General features: G+C 43.7%; 3 protein-coding genes across 3 annotated transcripts; 2 read left to right on the top strand and 1 right to left on the bottom strand.

Moving 5' to 3' along the window:
• Nucleotides 1–40: 40 nt before the first annotated feature.
• Nucleotides 41–11315, top strand: Snx27 (sorting nexin 27). Its single transcript, XM_017179840.3, has 6 exons — nucleotides 41–1028; nucleotides 9637–9739; nucleotides 9796–9878; nucleotides 9958–10793; nucleotides 10856–11034; nucleotides 11107–11315. Exons 1-6 carry the CDS (start codon nucleotides 676–678, stop codon nucleotides 11173–11175), a joined length of 1623 nt encoding a protein of 540 aa, XP_017035329.1. The 5' UTR covers nucleotides 41–675; the 3' UTR covers nucleotides 11176–11315.
• LOC108083857 (uncharacterized) lies at nucleotides 3098–5103 on the bottom strand. The gene is made up of 2 exons (XM_017179842.2): nucleotides 4147–5103; nucleotides 3098–3854 (listed from the first exon to the last, which is right to left on the bottom strand). Exons 1-2 carry the CDS (start codon nucleotides 5084–5086, stop codon nucleotides 3394–3396), a joined length of 1401 nt encoding a protein of 466 aa, XP_017035331.1. The 5' UTR covers nucleotides 5087–5103; the 3' UTR covers nucleotides 3098–3393.
• Nucleotides 11316–12970: 1655 nt separating the features above from the next.
• On the top strand, nucleotides 12971–14627 carry LOC108083792 (E3 SUMO-protein ligase RanBP2-like). Its single transcript, XM_017179719.3, has 2 exons — nucleotides 12971–13275; nucleotides 13337–14627. Exons 1-2 carry the CDS (start codon nucleotides 13204–13206, stop codon nucleotides 14429–14431), a joined length of 1167 nt encoding a protein of 388 aa, XP_017035208.1. The 5' UTR covers nucleotides 12971–13203; the 3' UTR covers nucleotides 14432–14627.
• The last annotated feature ends 1489 nt before the right edge of the window (nucleotides 14628–16116 follow it).

The raw sequence follows: 16116 nt of genomic DNA on the forward strand, positions 1-16116 counted from the left end.
TGGCCAGCTGCCGCAGCACGATAAATCCACTCCTTGGACGACTGATATCGGATATCCGCAGTATGAACTGAAAACTTGGCAGGCACACTGCCGACTAAATTACGAGCAAATTAAATAAATAAATGCAACTAATATGGACAGTTAACAAAATGCGTAGAGCGAAACACAACAACGAGCAGACGCCCAGGCCGGAGTGAAACACAAACTTGGATATTTGGTTTTTTTTTTGTGTTGGTTTGGCCAGAAGTGTGTTGGCAAGAGCGGCTCCAAGGAAGAGGAGTTGTGCAGCGCGGATGTGTGTGGGGAGTGGAAAGTAAAAGTGGCGGTGCCTGTCTCTATACGTGTGTGCGAGTGGCAGTGCCAGCGTGCGTGTGTTGGCGCGTTTGTTTGTGTCGGTGTGTGCCGAAAAAGAAGTTGCAGAAACATAATCGGCGGCGGCGGAGAGTTACGCAAAAAAAAGAAAGAAACACAAAAAGAGCCCCAAATAGCAACCACAACGAAAGATATTGTTCAAAAGAAAACAACGTCGGATTTTGCCCACTGCGCTGAGTTAGTGAGTAAAGTGGTGTGAGTGTACAAAGGCGACTAAGTGAGCGAGCGAGAGGAGTGGCGAAAAGAGGAGCGGAGGACCGAGCGTAGCCCAGTGCGTGCGAGTGAGCAAGAGCGACCGGCGCAATGAGCAGCATTGTTGGCGAGAATCACGGCACTACAAGCCTCCCACAGCCACCACCGCCCGCCGCCGCCACCACCACCACAGTGGTGGTCAGCAGCAGCGTGTCCAGTAGCGCTGGCGTAGGGGGTGGTGGCGTCGTCATGGGCGTAACCACCGCCAACGGGCCGCGGGTAGTTACCATTTACAAAACGGAAACGGGCTTCGGGTTCAACGTGCGCGGCCAAGTGTCCGAGGGCGGACAGCTGCGGTCCATCAACGGGGAGCTGTACGCACCGCTGCAGCACGTGAGTGCCGTCCTGGAGAATGGGGCGGCGGAGAAGGCGGGCATCAAGAAGGGCGACCGCATACTGGAGGTGTAAGTACATATCCTTACATGTAACCCATATTATTATTTATCAGTAAAAGTAGGGATCATCATTTGGCAAAATATGCAGCTGTATTTTAATCCCACATCTTTGCAAATTTCTGATAATTGAAGATACTGTTTTGTGGTATTTTATAGCCTGCTTTTGGAAGTTGTTCAAATTCACTTAAAATCCTCTGCGATTTTAGCACGTCACGTTTCTAGTTCATCCATAGTTTTCCATCATAAATGTTAATAGCATTATGCATTTTCCCATTACCCAAAAGTCTGTCCTTCCTGACACAGGCACTTCATGAACTTAAAGTTCATATCGTTACCTAGTTTAGGATTAGGGAAGAATTTGGCAAAGCTGTTAAAAGTTATGCTTTGTTTACGCTTCAGCAAAAGTTGTAGTTAAGCTGATAACAGGGCAGGGACCAGTATCCCGAATAATTCTGATAAACTTATTGGAATATGTGGAAACAGGCAAAACCTAAAAAGCCCCAGAAAAAAAATTATTCTCCGAATTCCCCTTTTTGTTGTGTGCCCCCTTTGCTTGAGTGCCTTTTTGGGGGTGGCTGAAGGCGGGGAGTGGCCCTGCTCCTACCGGGTGTGTTTGTTCACCCATTTAAGAGGTTTTCTAGGGCTACTACAACTCAAAAAATAAACATTTATTGATTGTTTCACATAGACTTGGCTAAATCGGCTCGGCTGGTAATGTCAATCAATAATAAACATACTTTGTTGGGTCAGAGAAGTCTCCTTCTGCATGTCACATATATTTTCTTGTTACTAAGCTATCATTTTTATAGTATAATAAACCTTAAACCCTTTGGGTACTCGATATAAATATTAAATATTATTAGTAGACTAAAACATTGAAAATTGAATTACAAATATGTCTGCATATAATTTTTTCACTTTGCTTAATTTTTGTTTGTCCTCTTCACGTGTTTAATTTTGTTGTTTATTAATATTATGCCCCCACTCCTCCCACAGCCACACAAGCTACATAATTAAAATGGTCATTTGGCATGTCTGTCACTCTGCATCTCTCTCTCCCTCTCTCTCTGCTCTTTGACATTTGCCCCGTTATCAATGTTCCTCCCTCTCCCTCACTCTTCTTACTTGCCGTCATCAAACCATCCTTCCTGCCCTCCATCAATCATATTGTATTATTACGCTCTTACTCCGATCCGTTATGCAGTGTAGGGTCTGTTTTGTGCCCCACCCACGTCGGGTTGTAGTTGCTCTACGAGCATCCCCTCCCCCTGCCTGCCAATGTTTCGAGAGGCAAAATTCAATTAATAAATTTAGCTAAAGTTTCTTCCTCGGCAGCGAGTAGCGAGCTACGCAGAGCAGCCAGCAACTTAATTATCATCGTCACCTTCTTGGTACCGACAAAACTCGCAAATTTTCCACATTTTTCGCACATATTTCCATGGCAAACGGTGGGCAGGGCAGGGCAGAGGGGGACGGCCACAAAGGTGTGAGAGAGAGAGACGTGTTCGTCTATTATGCGGCTTGGCTGTGTTGTGGCTGTGTTGTTGCTATTTGCAGTGGCCCATCATTTCATTATCAGCAGAAATAACAACAACAACAACAACAATAGCCGAGAGCCGTTATAATTCGGCTGCGCGTGAGCTAACAAAAGCAGAGGCAAAAACTGTAACAACGACAAAAGCAAAAGCGAAAAAAAGCAAAAACACTAAACGAAAGCAAAAGCAAACAAATTTGCATTTGATTTCCGCCTTTTCGCTAACCAGTTTCCAACTGGGAACCAAGCGCAATTTTCTGTAGTAAAATATACAGTATTTTCGGAGCTATTTAAGCTTTTTGGTGTGTTTATTTGGGATTTTTGTTAAGAACCTTTTTATTATTATTATTATTTTAAGAGTTTTCAAGACAATAACGATGTCAGTTGATTTGAAATGCCTCAAGATATGGTAAAGTCGTTGCTGATCTCAGATTTCGCTGGCTTTTTGGGCATTTTATTCCCTCTAGAAGTCCTGAAATATTCGCATTCTTCAAATTTATATATATCAATATTTTGATATCATAAATTTTTAGAAAAATCAAAGTTTTACTTATTTATTTTGTTTAATGTGTGTTTTTCGTTCTCCGTACCGTACAAGACATTCTAAAAACTTGTATGTAGATTTTTGTAGTTATAAGAAACCAATTGGTTAATATCTCCTCACAATAACCCAATGCGATACAGTTTAATCGTATTTTTATAGCCATTGTTGCTATTTATAAGCCACTCGTTATCCGAATATTGTTTTTGTTTGGCGTTGCGGGGGCGTTCTCCTTAAACATCCGTCCGTGACTCACTTATCAGCTGTTGTACACATCCATGGGATCCAGTAATAACGTGTTATCGAAGCCTCCTGGACCACCAGTATTGGACGATTGACCACCAGCCATTGTTCGACAGAGCCAGGTCCAGGTCCGTGTCCGTCCGATCCAGCTGCTTTTGACGCCATAACGTGGGAGCGTCGTTGCACAGGCTTCCGTTGCAACGGACACAGTACGGATCGTTGGCCGAGCACTCCGGTACTTCTCCGGCGCATCCGCGCAGCGTGTAGATGCCATCCAGTCGACTGACTACCGTGCTAACGCATAACTCAGCCGGTCCGGAACAGTTGCTAGTTGTCATCAGTGTGGGCAGCTCCATGGCCGCACAGTCCTCCTTGTCTTGATCCTGGGCAGTGCAGCGATAGCAGGTGCGCACGGAGAAGCGGTTGCAGGAGTCGCCATCGCGGCACAGCTGGCAGCTTTCGCCCATGGGGGAAGGGGCGAAATCTTCATCCGCACAGCCACGTCGCAGGAAGGTATCTGCAGGCAAAGAGAAAGTTTATTAGATTTTTAAAGGGATTAGTTCTCCCACCAGATGGTATTTCAAGGGGAGTTTGTATACAACATTATCTACGAGTCGCTGAGAATATTTACTAAAAACTCAATACTATTTGAAATATAATACGAATTCTTTATTGGTTCTTGGCAAAACTTGTACCGATCACAGGGTCTTGCCCAAGACATTTTTAGGAATCAGATTCAAATCAACACCTAGAAAACCGACAAATCAAAGAACCCAATCATATGGCCTGCAGTTATAATCCTGCCTAACCTTGTTCGCAAGAGTAACAGGATGTAGTGCCGGCAGCACACTTAGCCGTGGGCAGATTGCGACCCGCCCGACACCCGGGATCCGCCGTGGAATTGCACACGGCACAAGCAATGTCCTGGCAGTTGGCATTACAGAACTCCCCGTGGCACTCGCTCAGCTCGCCGGTGGGAAAGAAGCCCATGGTTGTGGAGCAGCCACGCTGCAGAACCTCTGTTTGGGTGTTTCGGTGTGTGTAGCAGTTCTCACGGTGGCCGTACATCACCTTGTTGGCACAGTGCGTCACCGTAGTGTTGCTCAGCGAGCACTTGGGCTGATCGGGGTGCTCTACAGCGGGGTCTTGGTTCCTCAGACAATCTGGATTGGGTGCCAGTCGATTGTGGGTGCACTGAAGGCAGCGCGTCTCCGTGACGGTCTTCTCTGCGTTGCAGCCATTGTAGTTGCACTTGAGGCAGACATGCGGACAGGTTTCCGGCAGATTCGTGTGCTCGCAGCCCCGCAGCGTGTTGGACAGATGAACCACGTTGGTGTAGCACCTGTCGTCCTCCCGGTAAATTGGGCAGGGCAGCAGCAACTGCGGCCTGCTCGTCACATCGATACAGTCAGCTCCGCTGCACTGGTAGCACCTTAGGCGATCTGCGGGATAGACATGCCGGTTGCACAGGCTCGTGTTGCATCTGTCGCACGGTGCGGCACAGTATCCATTCGGATACAAACGCCCCAGGCAGCCGCGTCGCGTAAGGCCCGCCGATATCGAGGTGACGCATTCGTCCCCAGGCGCCGAGCACTCCTCCACTTCCAGCTGCTGGCCAGGCCGCGTGGCGCACTCTGCATCCTCGGCGGAGTCGCAGGCGTAGCACTCCAGGGCCGCACTCGGTCCTGGTATGGAGACTGTAACCAGGAGAAGGGGCACCAGCAGCAGCAGTAACAAATTAGTGGCCATTTCAGTTTCAGTTTCAGTTACGGACTGCAGCCGCTGGACAAAGAATTGGTGGTGTGCTTGGCCACATTTGAGATTAGATTAACACCGAGTCTCGAGTGGTTCCAAGTTGACGGCACTCCCGTACTGAGATTGCTCTCCGGATAAGTTATCGATTAGCCGAGGATTGCAATTCCCAAGCACCTGGGACTAAAATTGCAATGGTTATACACAGTCTTATCAGGAAATCGACTTTGTTTGTGATTAGAAGCTAACGAAAAAGACATTTGATATATTATGATGTCGGGAATACATATAGAAAGCTTTGGTACAAGCGATTATATATAACTTGTACATTTTTTATCAGTATTATCTGTCCATTGGCCAGATCTTTTTCCTCTTAAAAGCCATAAACTATTTGATGGAAAAGTTCACACCCCATTAAGCCAATTAAATTCAATAAATAAACTAATTTATTTCAACGAGAAAGTAGGTGACGAATTACTTTGACTAAGCAAGTGACTTAATGTCTGGTCAAGGAACAACTTTTCGGGGACTTTAAAGGCTTGACTACACTAATAAAAATACTTGTTTATATGTTATAAAAATCGTCCTATAACTAGGAAAAGTTTTCTGCAATTCAAATATAGTTTTCTGAAATTTAAGGCAATTTTTCAGGGTAAATTTTTCTATTTTTCTTAAATTTAGTTTAAGTTTAGTTTCATTCTAAATATAAGGCACTTAATTTGCTTAATTTTAATGCGAAAAGTGTTTTTTGTTGGGTAAAAAGTTCTATAAGTTCCACCTTGCCGATGAACTTTGTGTTTTCCTAAGTAATTGCTTGGGCTTTTACCTTGAAATAGTTATAGTCACGAGTTCAATGGACGACTATCCAAAGATGTTTTATCTTGCAGTTGCTTTATATATTTCCTATTTTTATGCTGTTGCTGTCGCCGTTTTGAGACATCCTAAAGCTTTCTAGGGCCCCGGACGGATACTTCTAGATACACGACATAATTGAGAACCCGCCGGATCCCAGACAGTCCTTAGCAAATCCATCTGCATCCTTTGTGCAATTCCCTCCTCATCACCCTCATCTCCTGCCCTTCATTGGCCACTTAACATTGTGCTCGAGCTCGTTTTTTGAGCCCCGCAAAAGGGGGGTGGGTGGTGGCCTTTAGGGTTGTCGGGCTTCAATCAATGGAGATTATGAACTATTTTAGGTCTGCCTGCCCTGACTTTGGGCAATGCCAGCAAAAAACCAAAAATATACCATCATAACGTTTATCCGTAACTAAAATCTAATGGCTGAGCTGGCAAAAACATATCTAAAATAATTAAAATGTACCATAAAGCCTTATCCTAGGGTATAGGAAGCGATAGGAATGCATCTTGAGCCGGAAATTGACTTCTTTTAGTTATCACATCGTCCCTCCGTCTCTCCCCCTGATTTTCTTCCTTTCTGTCCCTTAGTTCCTGTCACCAACAGACATGACATTTTCCACAAGTTTAGGTAAACAATTTAAAGTTCAAATTGAGCGTTGGAAAATAAGGAAGACCTCAAACACGCAAGTTGTTATAGACAATTTTTCCAAACTGAAAGTGTTGTGTGGGCCATGGCTTGAGTTTTTGAAGGGTCATTAGTTGAATTTTATCCACCATATAAGCGCCTCTGTCTCAAACACATGAACCACCTAGAAAATGAAGAGTGTACGGGTATATGGAGTCTGTTAAATTGTAATTACATACCTCTAAGAAAACCCAAGCCTTAAGAGGGAGTTTAAAATTTAAATATTTATCCATAATTTGTAAACCCTTGCTGGGATTTCTGTTTTCAGTCAGAAGTTTAAAACGCACTGAAGGAGTCATTTCCGACCCCATAAATCATATATATTCTTGATCAGCATAGACAGGCGAATCTTTCTAGCCATCTTGGAAAGAAAACAAAAATTTTCAATTATTTTCAAAATTTTATAAGGGGTTATCATCATCATCAAAATTCTCAAAAATTTTAAAAAATTAAAATTTTAAATGTAGTATGCAGATTTTTTAACCTAGAAAAAACTAGCATAGAAAAGCTTTGGTGCTCTTTTGACTGAGCTATGATATTTTTAAGCTTTGATTTGTCACAAAAAAATACCCAGAAAAAAAAAAAACAGTGCTAGGTATCCCAAGACCCATACCTTTGCCTTGGAGTCCACCCCCTGAATGTTTTTTTTATGTTGCCACGAATTTGTGTTTGCGGTTCGGTTCTGTGTCAATGCTGTTGCTGCCTTTGTTGGCGTGTGTTTGTGGCATATGCCTCAACAATAATCAATAGGTTTACGTCACTGGATGGACTGGACTTGCTCAGCCGCCTTGCTTGCTGGCTGGCTGTCGGGCTGGCTGGCCCACATTTCCGCATTTCCTAGACCTGAGCAGAGACCTGAGTTCATTCGTTCGCTCGGTGGCGGTTTCAGGTTTCTGCTTTCCATGTTTTCAGGTTTCACTTTTTGGTTTCGCTTGGCCTAAGCCAGAAATAAACCAACACGAAGAGTGATGGTGGGGACAGGGACATGGACATGGACAGGGACATCATTGAACAAAAACGGGACAGAAAATTAAGCAATGGAAGGACACTTGTTAAACACTCATGTCCAGTCCCTGTCGCAGATTAATTAATTTTCGATTTCGCTTTCAGTTTCCATTTCCATTTCCACGTTAATGGAATTACATTTCTGTTGCACTCACTCAATCGTGTCCAAGGTAAATGAAATATAAACACCGATGCAGGTGCGAATTCGTGACCCGTAGGAAATGTCCCGTGCCCGGATCGAATAGATCGAATAGTCACCTTAGCAGTTCGGGTATATTTTACAATTAAAAAATACTTATCAGCTTTTAAATTATTAATTTAAGTTTTATTTGATTTGAAACAATTTTCGTTTAAAGTTCCAGTATTTGTGTAAATAGGAAAACCAATTTTAAATTGAAATTAAAGGTCGCATAAGGCCCTGACCTGATCTGAATTGATGCCCTCCGAAGGGGGCGCCAATGGAAATGTTAATGATAATTTGAGGTTTCACATGTCACCACCACCCACACTGTGTGGCGTGGAGACCACACTGCAAATAGTTAATGAATTCTCTTCATGGAAATTGAAATGAAATTGAAAAGAAAGCATCGAACAGAGGAATTTGCATTCGCATTCTCATTCTCATTTGGGCTATAAATAAATGCATTTGCGATGGCTTTATATATTTGCCCGATCTAGCCTTTTGTCTTTTCTGATATTTTTGCGATTTCGTACTATTTTGTATCAAGTGGCTGCCTGGCTGGCATGGCAAACAGGTTTCCGTCTCGTGGCCTCCGCCTCCATTCCTCCAGTCCTCCATTATGCTGGTATGTCTTGTCGTCGTCGGATTTCTGCCATGTCGCTATGTGAGTCACGCTGGGCTCCAGAGCTGCGCAGAGTGCGTCACACGGGGGGCGATATCTGCTGCGATTTATTTATTTATTTACTCCCTTGTGCGCGGCGGCACGGATGGCAAATTGCAAACCGGAAAGAATCCGCAGCAGCAGTCGCAGAGATACCTCCGGACTCTGGAGTAGAGGGAGCTGTGACTGAGACTGAGACGGAGACGGGAAGGAGAAAAAGTTGGGGTTGTGAGTGTGATGTGTGATGTGTGGGGTGGTTGCTTGGAAACTGGGATGCTTGGCGCTTATCAAAGTCCATTTGTTGATATTTTATTCTTCTTCTCAACTTGATTTTATTTACTATTTAACAAATTTTATTTTATTCATTTTATTTCGTATTTACAAAATATTTCTAGAATTTAATTATTAATTTATTTAATTTAATGTTAGAATTAATGTTAAAGCTAAGAAATATAATATACTAGCTGCCAGGCTCTTTATCTCTTTCTCCCTCTTTCTTTTTCGCGTTTTGCCTGCCATGTGCCAGCAATAGCTCCCTTTTCGCCCTGAATACAATCAGAAATATCACAGGACAGTAGCTACCACGAGAAAGGACTCTCCTTTAAGTTTAAACCAAAGCCAATAAACCGAATATTCAAGCTCTGATTAAACCAGAAAAACTAGACATAGTCTATTTATAAACATTTTATTACAGAAAACTATAAACATAAAAGTATTTTTTTGGCTTTGCGGTTTAATTTCCATCAGTCTTATAATCAGTACAAATATTATTGGTGTTGATGTTCCACTCTGCCCAGCTGCTTATCTGGTTCAAACATAGCTCTTGATTCCGAGAAGCGTTGTGGTTCCAACTTGACCCGAATCGCCACCTTATCAGCGCCATGTCGATGTCAATGCATCCATTATCGCTCCTCGGACTCCCCGTGTTATTATTTCGCTTAAATTGAATTGCAGTCGATGGTAACGCCTTTCAATTGCAAGAGGCCTTTACAGCAGAGTCTCTGGCTTGGTTCCTTGTAAATCCTGAAGCAATGCTGCCCTTTCACACTGTCCAGTTGGCACAGTTGAGCGCGCTAGAGAGGCGCTGCCGGCGGTGACGACCTCTTAAAAAAAATAAAATCTATAGTAGCCATAATTTCACTCTTGTTTTTTCGCAGAAATGGCGTCAGCGTTGAAGGAGCCACCCACAAGCAGGTGGTGGATCTGATCAAATCCGGCGGCGATTGCCTAACGCTCACGGTGATATCGGTGACACAACAGGTAAGTTTCCTTCTTCAATAAAAAAAGAAGGAATTGGCTCAAGTGCTCCCTTTCAGGAGGCCGATCGCCTGGAGCCGCAGGAGGATCAGAGCGGCTACTCCTACATTGACTACTCGGACAAGCGATCGCTGCCCATCAGGTGAGTCCCTACCTCCCGCCTCCTTCCAGGCTCCTCAATGAGCGCTCCACCAACCGAGACCGTTTCTCTGCCCGTCCAGCATACCCGATTACGGGATCATCAATAGGAATGGCGAGCGCTACATCGTCTTCAATATACACATGGCCGGGCGGCAGCTGTGCTCTCGTCGGTATCGGGAGTTTGCCAATCTGCACTCGCTGCTCCGCAAGGAATTCTCCGGATTCAACTTCCCCAAGCTGCCCGGCAAGTGGCCCTTTCAGCTCAGCGAACAGCAGCTGGACACGCGGCGTCGCGGGCTCGAGCAGTATCTGGAGAAGGTCTGCGCCGTCCGGGTGATTGCCGAGAGCGATGCCGTGCAGGATTTTCTAACGGATACCGAGGACGATATATCCGCCGCGCCGGTGGACATCAAGGTGATGCTGCCCGACCACGAGGTTAGCACGGTGTCGGTGAAGAAGTCGTCCAACGCCCAGGTGGTGTGGGAGATTCTGGTGCAGCGCGCCAACCTCACCGCCTACACGCAGCAATACTTCTATCTGTTCGAGATCGTCGAGTACAACTTCGAGCGGAAGCTGCAGCCGCACGAGATACCGCACCAGCTGTACGTGCAGAACTATAGCACCGCCTCCTCCACCTGCCTGTGCGTGCGCCGCTGGCTGTTCTCGGTGTCCAAGGAGCTGACGCTGCCGGACGGAGAGCAAGCGGGACGCTTTATCTTCTATCAGGCGGTAGACGAGGTGAATCGCGGGAATATCCGAGCAGATGGCCGCCTGTACGAGCTGAAGGCGCTGCAGGATGCCAAAAAGGCGGCCGACTATTTGGCCCTGGCCCGCACACTGCCCGGCTACGGGGACGTGGTCTTTCCCCACTGCTCCTGTGATAGTCGCAAGGAAGGACATGTGGTGCCAGCCGTGGGTGAGTGCGAGACTCTGCTCCTTAGTTGTTGATTTCCGTAGTGACTGATTCCCCTTTCTTAGGCATGAAGAGCTTTCGCCTGCACGCCTGCCGCGAGGATGGCTCGCTGGAGGCGCAAATGGTCGAGCTGACCTGGGACAGCATCACGCGCTCTGAGAGCGACGAGGAGTCCATGTCATTCTGCTTTCAGTACAATCGTCCAGACAAGCCGGCACGTTGGGTCAAAGTCTACACGCCATATGTGAGTTGAGTTGTTTCCCCTGTGAAATTCCCATTTATGAATGAGAAAACCAACCCTTTTTTCTCCCCACAGCACGCATTCCTTGCGGACTGCTTCGATCGCATCATGGAGGAGCGCAAGTGGGAGGACAGCGGCGACTAGGAGACGGAGAGCGGGAAAGGAAAGGAGCCGAGAAAGCGGCGGCAGGAAGCCCAGAAGATTATTGCAAGGCCATGCAGGCGGGCCGAGACATTGCACATTGTTCGTTAGCAGGCTGGTGGCAACCTCTTTTGCACGCATAAATATTGTAAAGTATATTTCGATTTGTGCAGAGACAAACGACTAGCAGTGGCCATCGGCAAGGAATAGGAAATGTTTCAAATGTTTTTCGGCACTTTCTTAGCACATAAAGCAACAAAAGCAGGCACCAATTTAGATCAAGCAGAGAGCATGAAACGAGGATTCTCATTACACACATACAGTACATATAACGAAGTATATAGAGAGGAATATATATATATATTATGAATATGTTTAAGCCAACCTCAGCGTATGTTTAGTTCACACCGTGTTCCCCATTGGTCTCTGTTTTGCTCTCCCAGGAAGGCAAGGCAAACTGTAAAAAGTCAATTTTAAACATGCATACATTATACGATATATAATGTATATAAGTTATATATATACAATACATACGCATAAATGTTTAGCAACAAATCGAACTCAAAGGCGACTCAGAAAGTGGGACAGTGGGGAATCTAGAAGCATATAATCAATTTAACGATGAACATGTTGAAATTATTGTACTCATTCGAAATTGTTAGTTAAATTTAAGCATAAAGTTAATAGTTATTGAACGAAATCGAAGGGAAAACCAACTCGGAAACCAAACTCAAATTCCACTTGGACAGAGACGGCGGCAGAGCTTTACACACACACACACACACACACACACAGCTAAAGCCGTTAAAAACATTATTAAAAAACACGAATGCATATTTATGAAACGGAAGAATAAGAAATGGCATATAGGCATATATACATAATACATTTATCAACGATGCAAGTGACGCCTGCTTGTGATATTTACAATTTACACAATTATTATAATTAATTTAACATTATTATTATTTAATGGACTCTACGTATATTTTGTTAATCTCTCTCTCCCCCCATACATAGTATATGTAATGTTTGTATTTATTATGTTTAGTTTTTAGTCCCAACGTGAATTTTGAATTTCCCTTCTCCTCCTTTGGCCATTTACTCTGTAACTTAGATTGTGTGTATTCCATATATTAATTAATTAACGAATACTATAAACCATAAACTATACTTGCTTACCTTATTCTCATTATTTGTTTATGCATTTCGGGAAGACGGCAAACACCAACGTAAATATAAATGAATATGAAATATAAATATTTATATATAAATAAATACATGTATAAATATTTATATTTAAATATATATAGATATATGTATATGCTAGAAACATTCCTCAAAACCCCCCCCAAAAAAAAAAAAAACATATTTAAAAATCATCAATGTTTTCTTACAGATTTAATATATAGAAAAAGAAGCGAAACAACAAAATAAACTTTAAAGCAAATAGGAACTGGGAAAAAAACAAACAAGCATTCAAGCGTTTAAGTGTATAACTAAACTAAAAACAAACAAAAACCACAATTTAACATTTTATTGAAAAAAAAAGAAAACATAAAAAAACAAACAAAGAACTAAAGAAATAAAAACAAATTGCATTTTTCCCCTTTTCAAAATTACTCAACGGCTTTTCTGGTAATTAATCGATTAAAATTATTAGCTAATCGTATGATTAGGTGGTGGGTTTGTGCAAGTACTGAGGATTTTATACCTTTTTAGATGGCAACATGCTCCTTCTTGTCAATGGAATAAGTTGACATGTTTAAGATAGTACTAACTTTGACAAGAACATGTTCATGCTTGAATTAAACTCTATTGTGGTCCTTGTCATTGAGAATCAGCTGTTTTGCTGCTTCCATCTGGCAGCGCTTTACTTTCTGCTCGATCTGGCAACTCTAAAGCTTCCGTTCCCTTTCTGCTTCGTGGCGCGTGGTGCAAGTTATCCGTATCGATCGGCCTTGCTGGAGAGCTTCAGGTGCAAACCTATTACGCCCGCAGAGGAATAGCCCAACATCGATCTCGCTGATCATGGCCGCCAACGTGCGCATGTATTTGAACGATCGTATCCAGAAGATCCTGGGCGATCTGCCTCAGCACCTGGTAAGTAGTGGCCGACGCCATCCCGACTTATATGACATGTGATCAAAATACCCATCCATAGCACGCTTCGAAGGGTTACACGGTGGCCAAGCTATACTACAAGGTCAAGGAGTACGACATGGCCATAGGGTTTCTGCAGCTCTACTTCCACGAGAAGGAGGACGCGATGGCACACGAGCTGATGGCCAACTGTTACAGGCGTCGGAAGACTGCCAATTTCCCCAAGGCACTGGAACATTTTCAGCGATCAATCGAGATGGACTGCCAGCAGTCAATGGTCACCAGCACAGCCAACTACGGCCTGGATCTGGCCACCGTCGCCAAGCGCAAGCATTTAATGAAGCTGAAGGAAAAAGTAAATGAGCTGGAACAGTTGCAGGCTCTGGAAACAAAAGGGATAAAAGCCTTGTCCAAGGACCTAAGATCACTGCGCAATCAATTTAGAAATTCAGAATTCAAAACAGAAAGCAAACCCTTGGCCTTCGATCACCAATCCGACTTGCAGGCTCTCAACTCGCTCGATGCGATGGAGATGGAGCAGGGGCCGGCCAAGAGCCTCGAGGTGGCTGCCGTCCCGCAGGATACATTCTCAGTCGACACCCAATCTAGCACCGGCCAGGAGGGGGAGGAGATCAAGTTCTGCCACCTGGCCGCGCTCTTCCGGAATGTGGACCAGGAATCGATCGATCTCAGCCTGGGGTTCATCAAGATCTTGCGCAACAGCACCACTGGCGTTTCACGCGTCTTCATGCGTTGCGCTGAAACCGATCAGCTTTTCGCCAATCACCAGATCATGGCGGACATGACCCTCTTCCAGGACGAACAGGACGAAGAAAAGAAATCGCTCTCGTGGATGGCGTACCACGTAGTGGATGGGCTGCCAACAATGGCCCAGTTCCGGGTGCGGCTCGTGGATCCAGCAAAAGCGGAGACCTTCCGGCTTGCCTTTGCCAGAGCTAACGAAGAGGCCAAGGAGCAGGAAGCCAGCGACTCTCTCACCTTCTGGGCTGCACTTGTTTCTAGGAAGGGATTAGGCTCCTTGCGGGCTAAGGACGGGGCCAAAGCGGAGCAGGAGCAACGTCCAACGCCCGTCTCTCAGACCGAGACAAAGGTGGCCAAGGAGCAGATGGAGCAGGCCTCTGGCCTGCAGAGATGAAGCTGGAGAAGCGACCAGCTGGGATGACAGACCTCAACCCGATGGCAGTGGAGGACGGTGGTCGGATCTTGGCTCCGGGCTAGTTGAAACCCTGCAGCAGGCGTAAACAATTAAAATATTTAAAAATAAAATTTAAATATGTAAATTTAATTTAAGGAACACACAAATATAAGTCAATAAAAGAAGGTGAAATCAATGGCCAATTTTTTGGTGAAGGCGGTATTTATTTGGGATTGTTTGGGGAAAATTTGAAGATTTTTTATATTTGTTTTTAGAATTTTTTACATTTATTTAAATATTTTAACTGCCAAATTTGAATTTGAATTCAACGACGATCATTTTCAGTGTGCCCAGGTGCAGCTGTAAAATAACACCTAAATTTGGATGCAAAAAGGTTTGAGTATCCGCTTACTTGTGCCGGCTCCCAAATGGTTCGAAACTTGGGCTTTTTATAACAGTTTATACCAGTTTTCGGTTGCTTGCTGCTGGTTTCTGTTCGCCTGTTACCCCAATTTGGGAAACGGGCAATTTGTATGGAAAATTTCAGAAATTTGGATTGGCCGTTGTAGAAATGTTGTTCTAAATGGATTGTTGTTGCAATCAAGTGGTTGTTGTCGGCAACAAATAGGTATAAATGCATCAAATGAAATATAACAGTTTATACCAATTATTATTTTTGGCCAAAAGTTTTTATAACAGTTTATACCAGTTTTCAGTTGCTTGCTGCTGGTTTCTGTTCGCCTGTTACCCCAGTTTGGAAAGCGACCAAATTGGATGGAAATTTTTGCTCACTTGCATCAGTGATACTCATCTGGCTATTTTTTGCATTATTTGTAGAAAATGCGATGAGCATCACTGGCAGTTAGTGAGATGCCTATAATTTATAAAAAACCCTAATAACTCGGCCAAAAATGCATGAAATTAAATTTGGAAAACTGTTCTGAGTTGCCTTTCCTAAGCTTAACAAAACTGCATACTAGGTTTTGAATTTCATGCACTTTTGGCCGAGTTGTGTGGTTCACATTTTTATAGGTAAGTATTTTAGCAAAACTGAGTATGCAGTTTTGTTAAGCATAGAAAAGGCAACACAGAACAGCTTTCCGAATTGAATTTCATGCGTTTTTGGCCGAGTTATGAGGGTTTTTCTAATTTTTTGTTGATATTTTTTATAATTTATAGGTAAGTATTTTAGCAAAACTGAGTATGCAGTTTTGTTAAGCTTAGAAAGGGCAACTCAAAACAGTTTTCCGAATTGAATTTCATGCGTTTTTGGCCGAGTTATAAGGGTTTTTCTAATTTTTTGTTGATATTTTTTATAAATTATAGGTAAGTATTTTAGCAAAACTGAGTATGCAGTTTTGTTAAGCTTAGAAGGGGCAACTCAGAACAGCTTTCCGAATTGAAATTCATGCGTTTTTGGCCGAGTTATGAGCTATTTAGCAAAATAGCTAGATGAGCATCACTGGCAGTTAGTGAGATGCCTATAATTTATAAAAAACCCTCATAACTCGGCCAAAAATGCATGAAATTCAATTTGGAAAACTGTTCTGAGTTGCCTTTTCTAAGCTTAACAAAACTGCATACTAGGTTTTGAATTTCGTGCATTTTTGGCCGAGTTGTAAAGTTCACATTTTTATAGGTAAGTATTTTAGCAAAACTGAGTATGCAGTTTTGTTAAGCATCGA

The sequence above is a fragment of the Drosophila kikkawai genome, chromosome X, assembly GCF_030179895.1.
Source record: "Drosophila kikkawai strain 14028-0561.14 chromosome X, DkikHiC1v2, whole genome shotgun sequence".
Taxonomy (NCBI): domain Eukaryota; kingdom Metazoa; phylum Arthropoda; class Insecta; order Diptera; family Drosophilidae; genus Drosophila; species Drosophila kikkawai.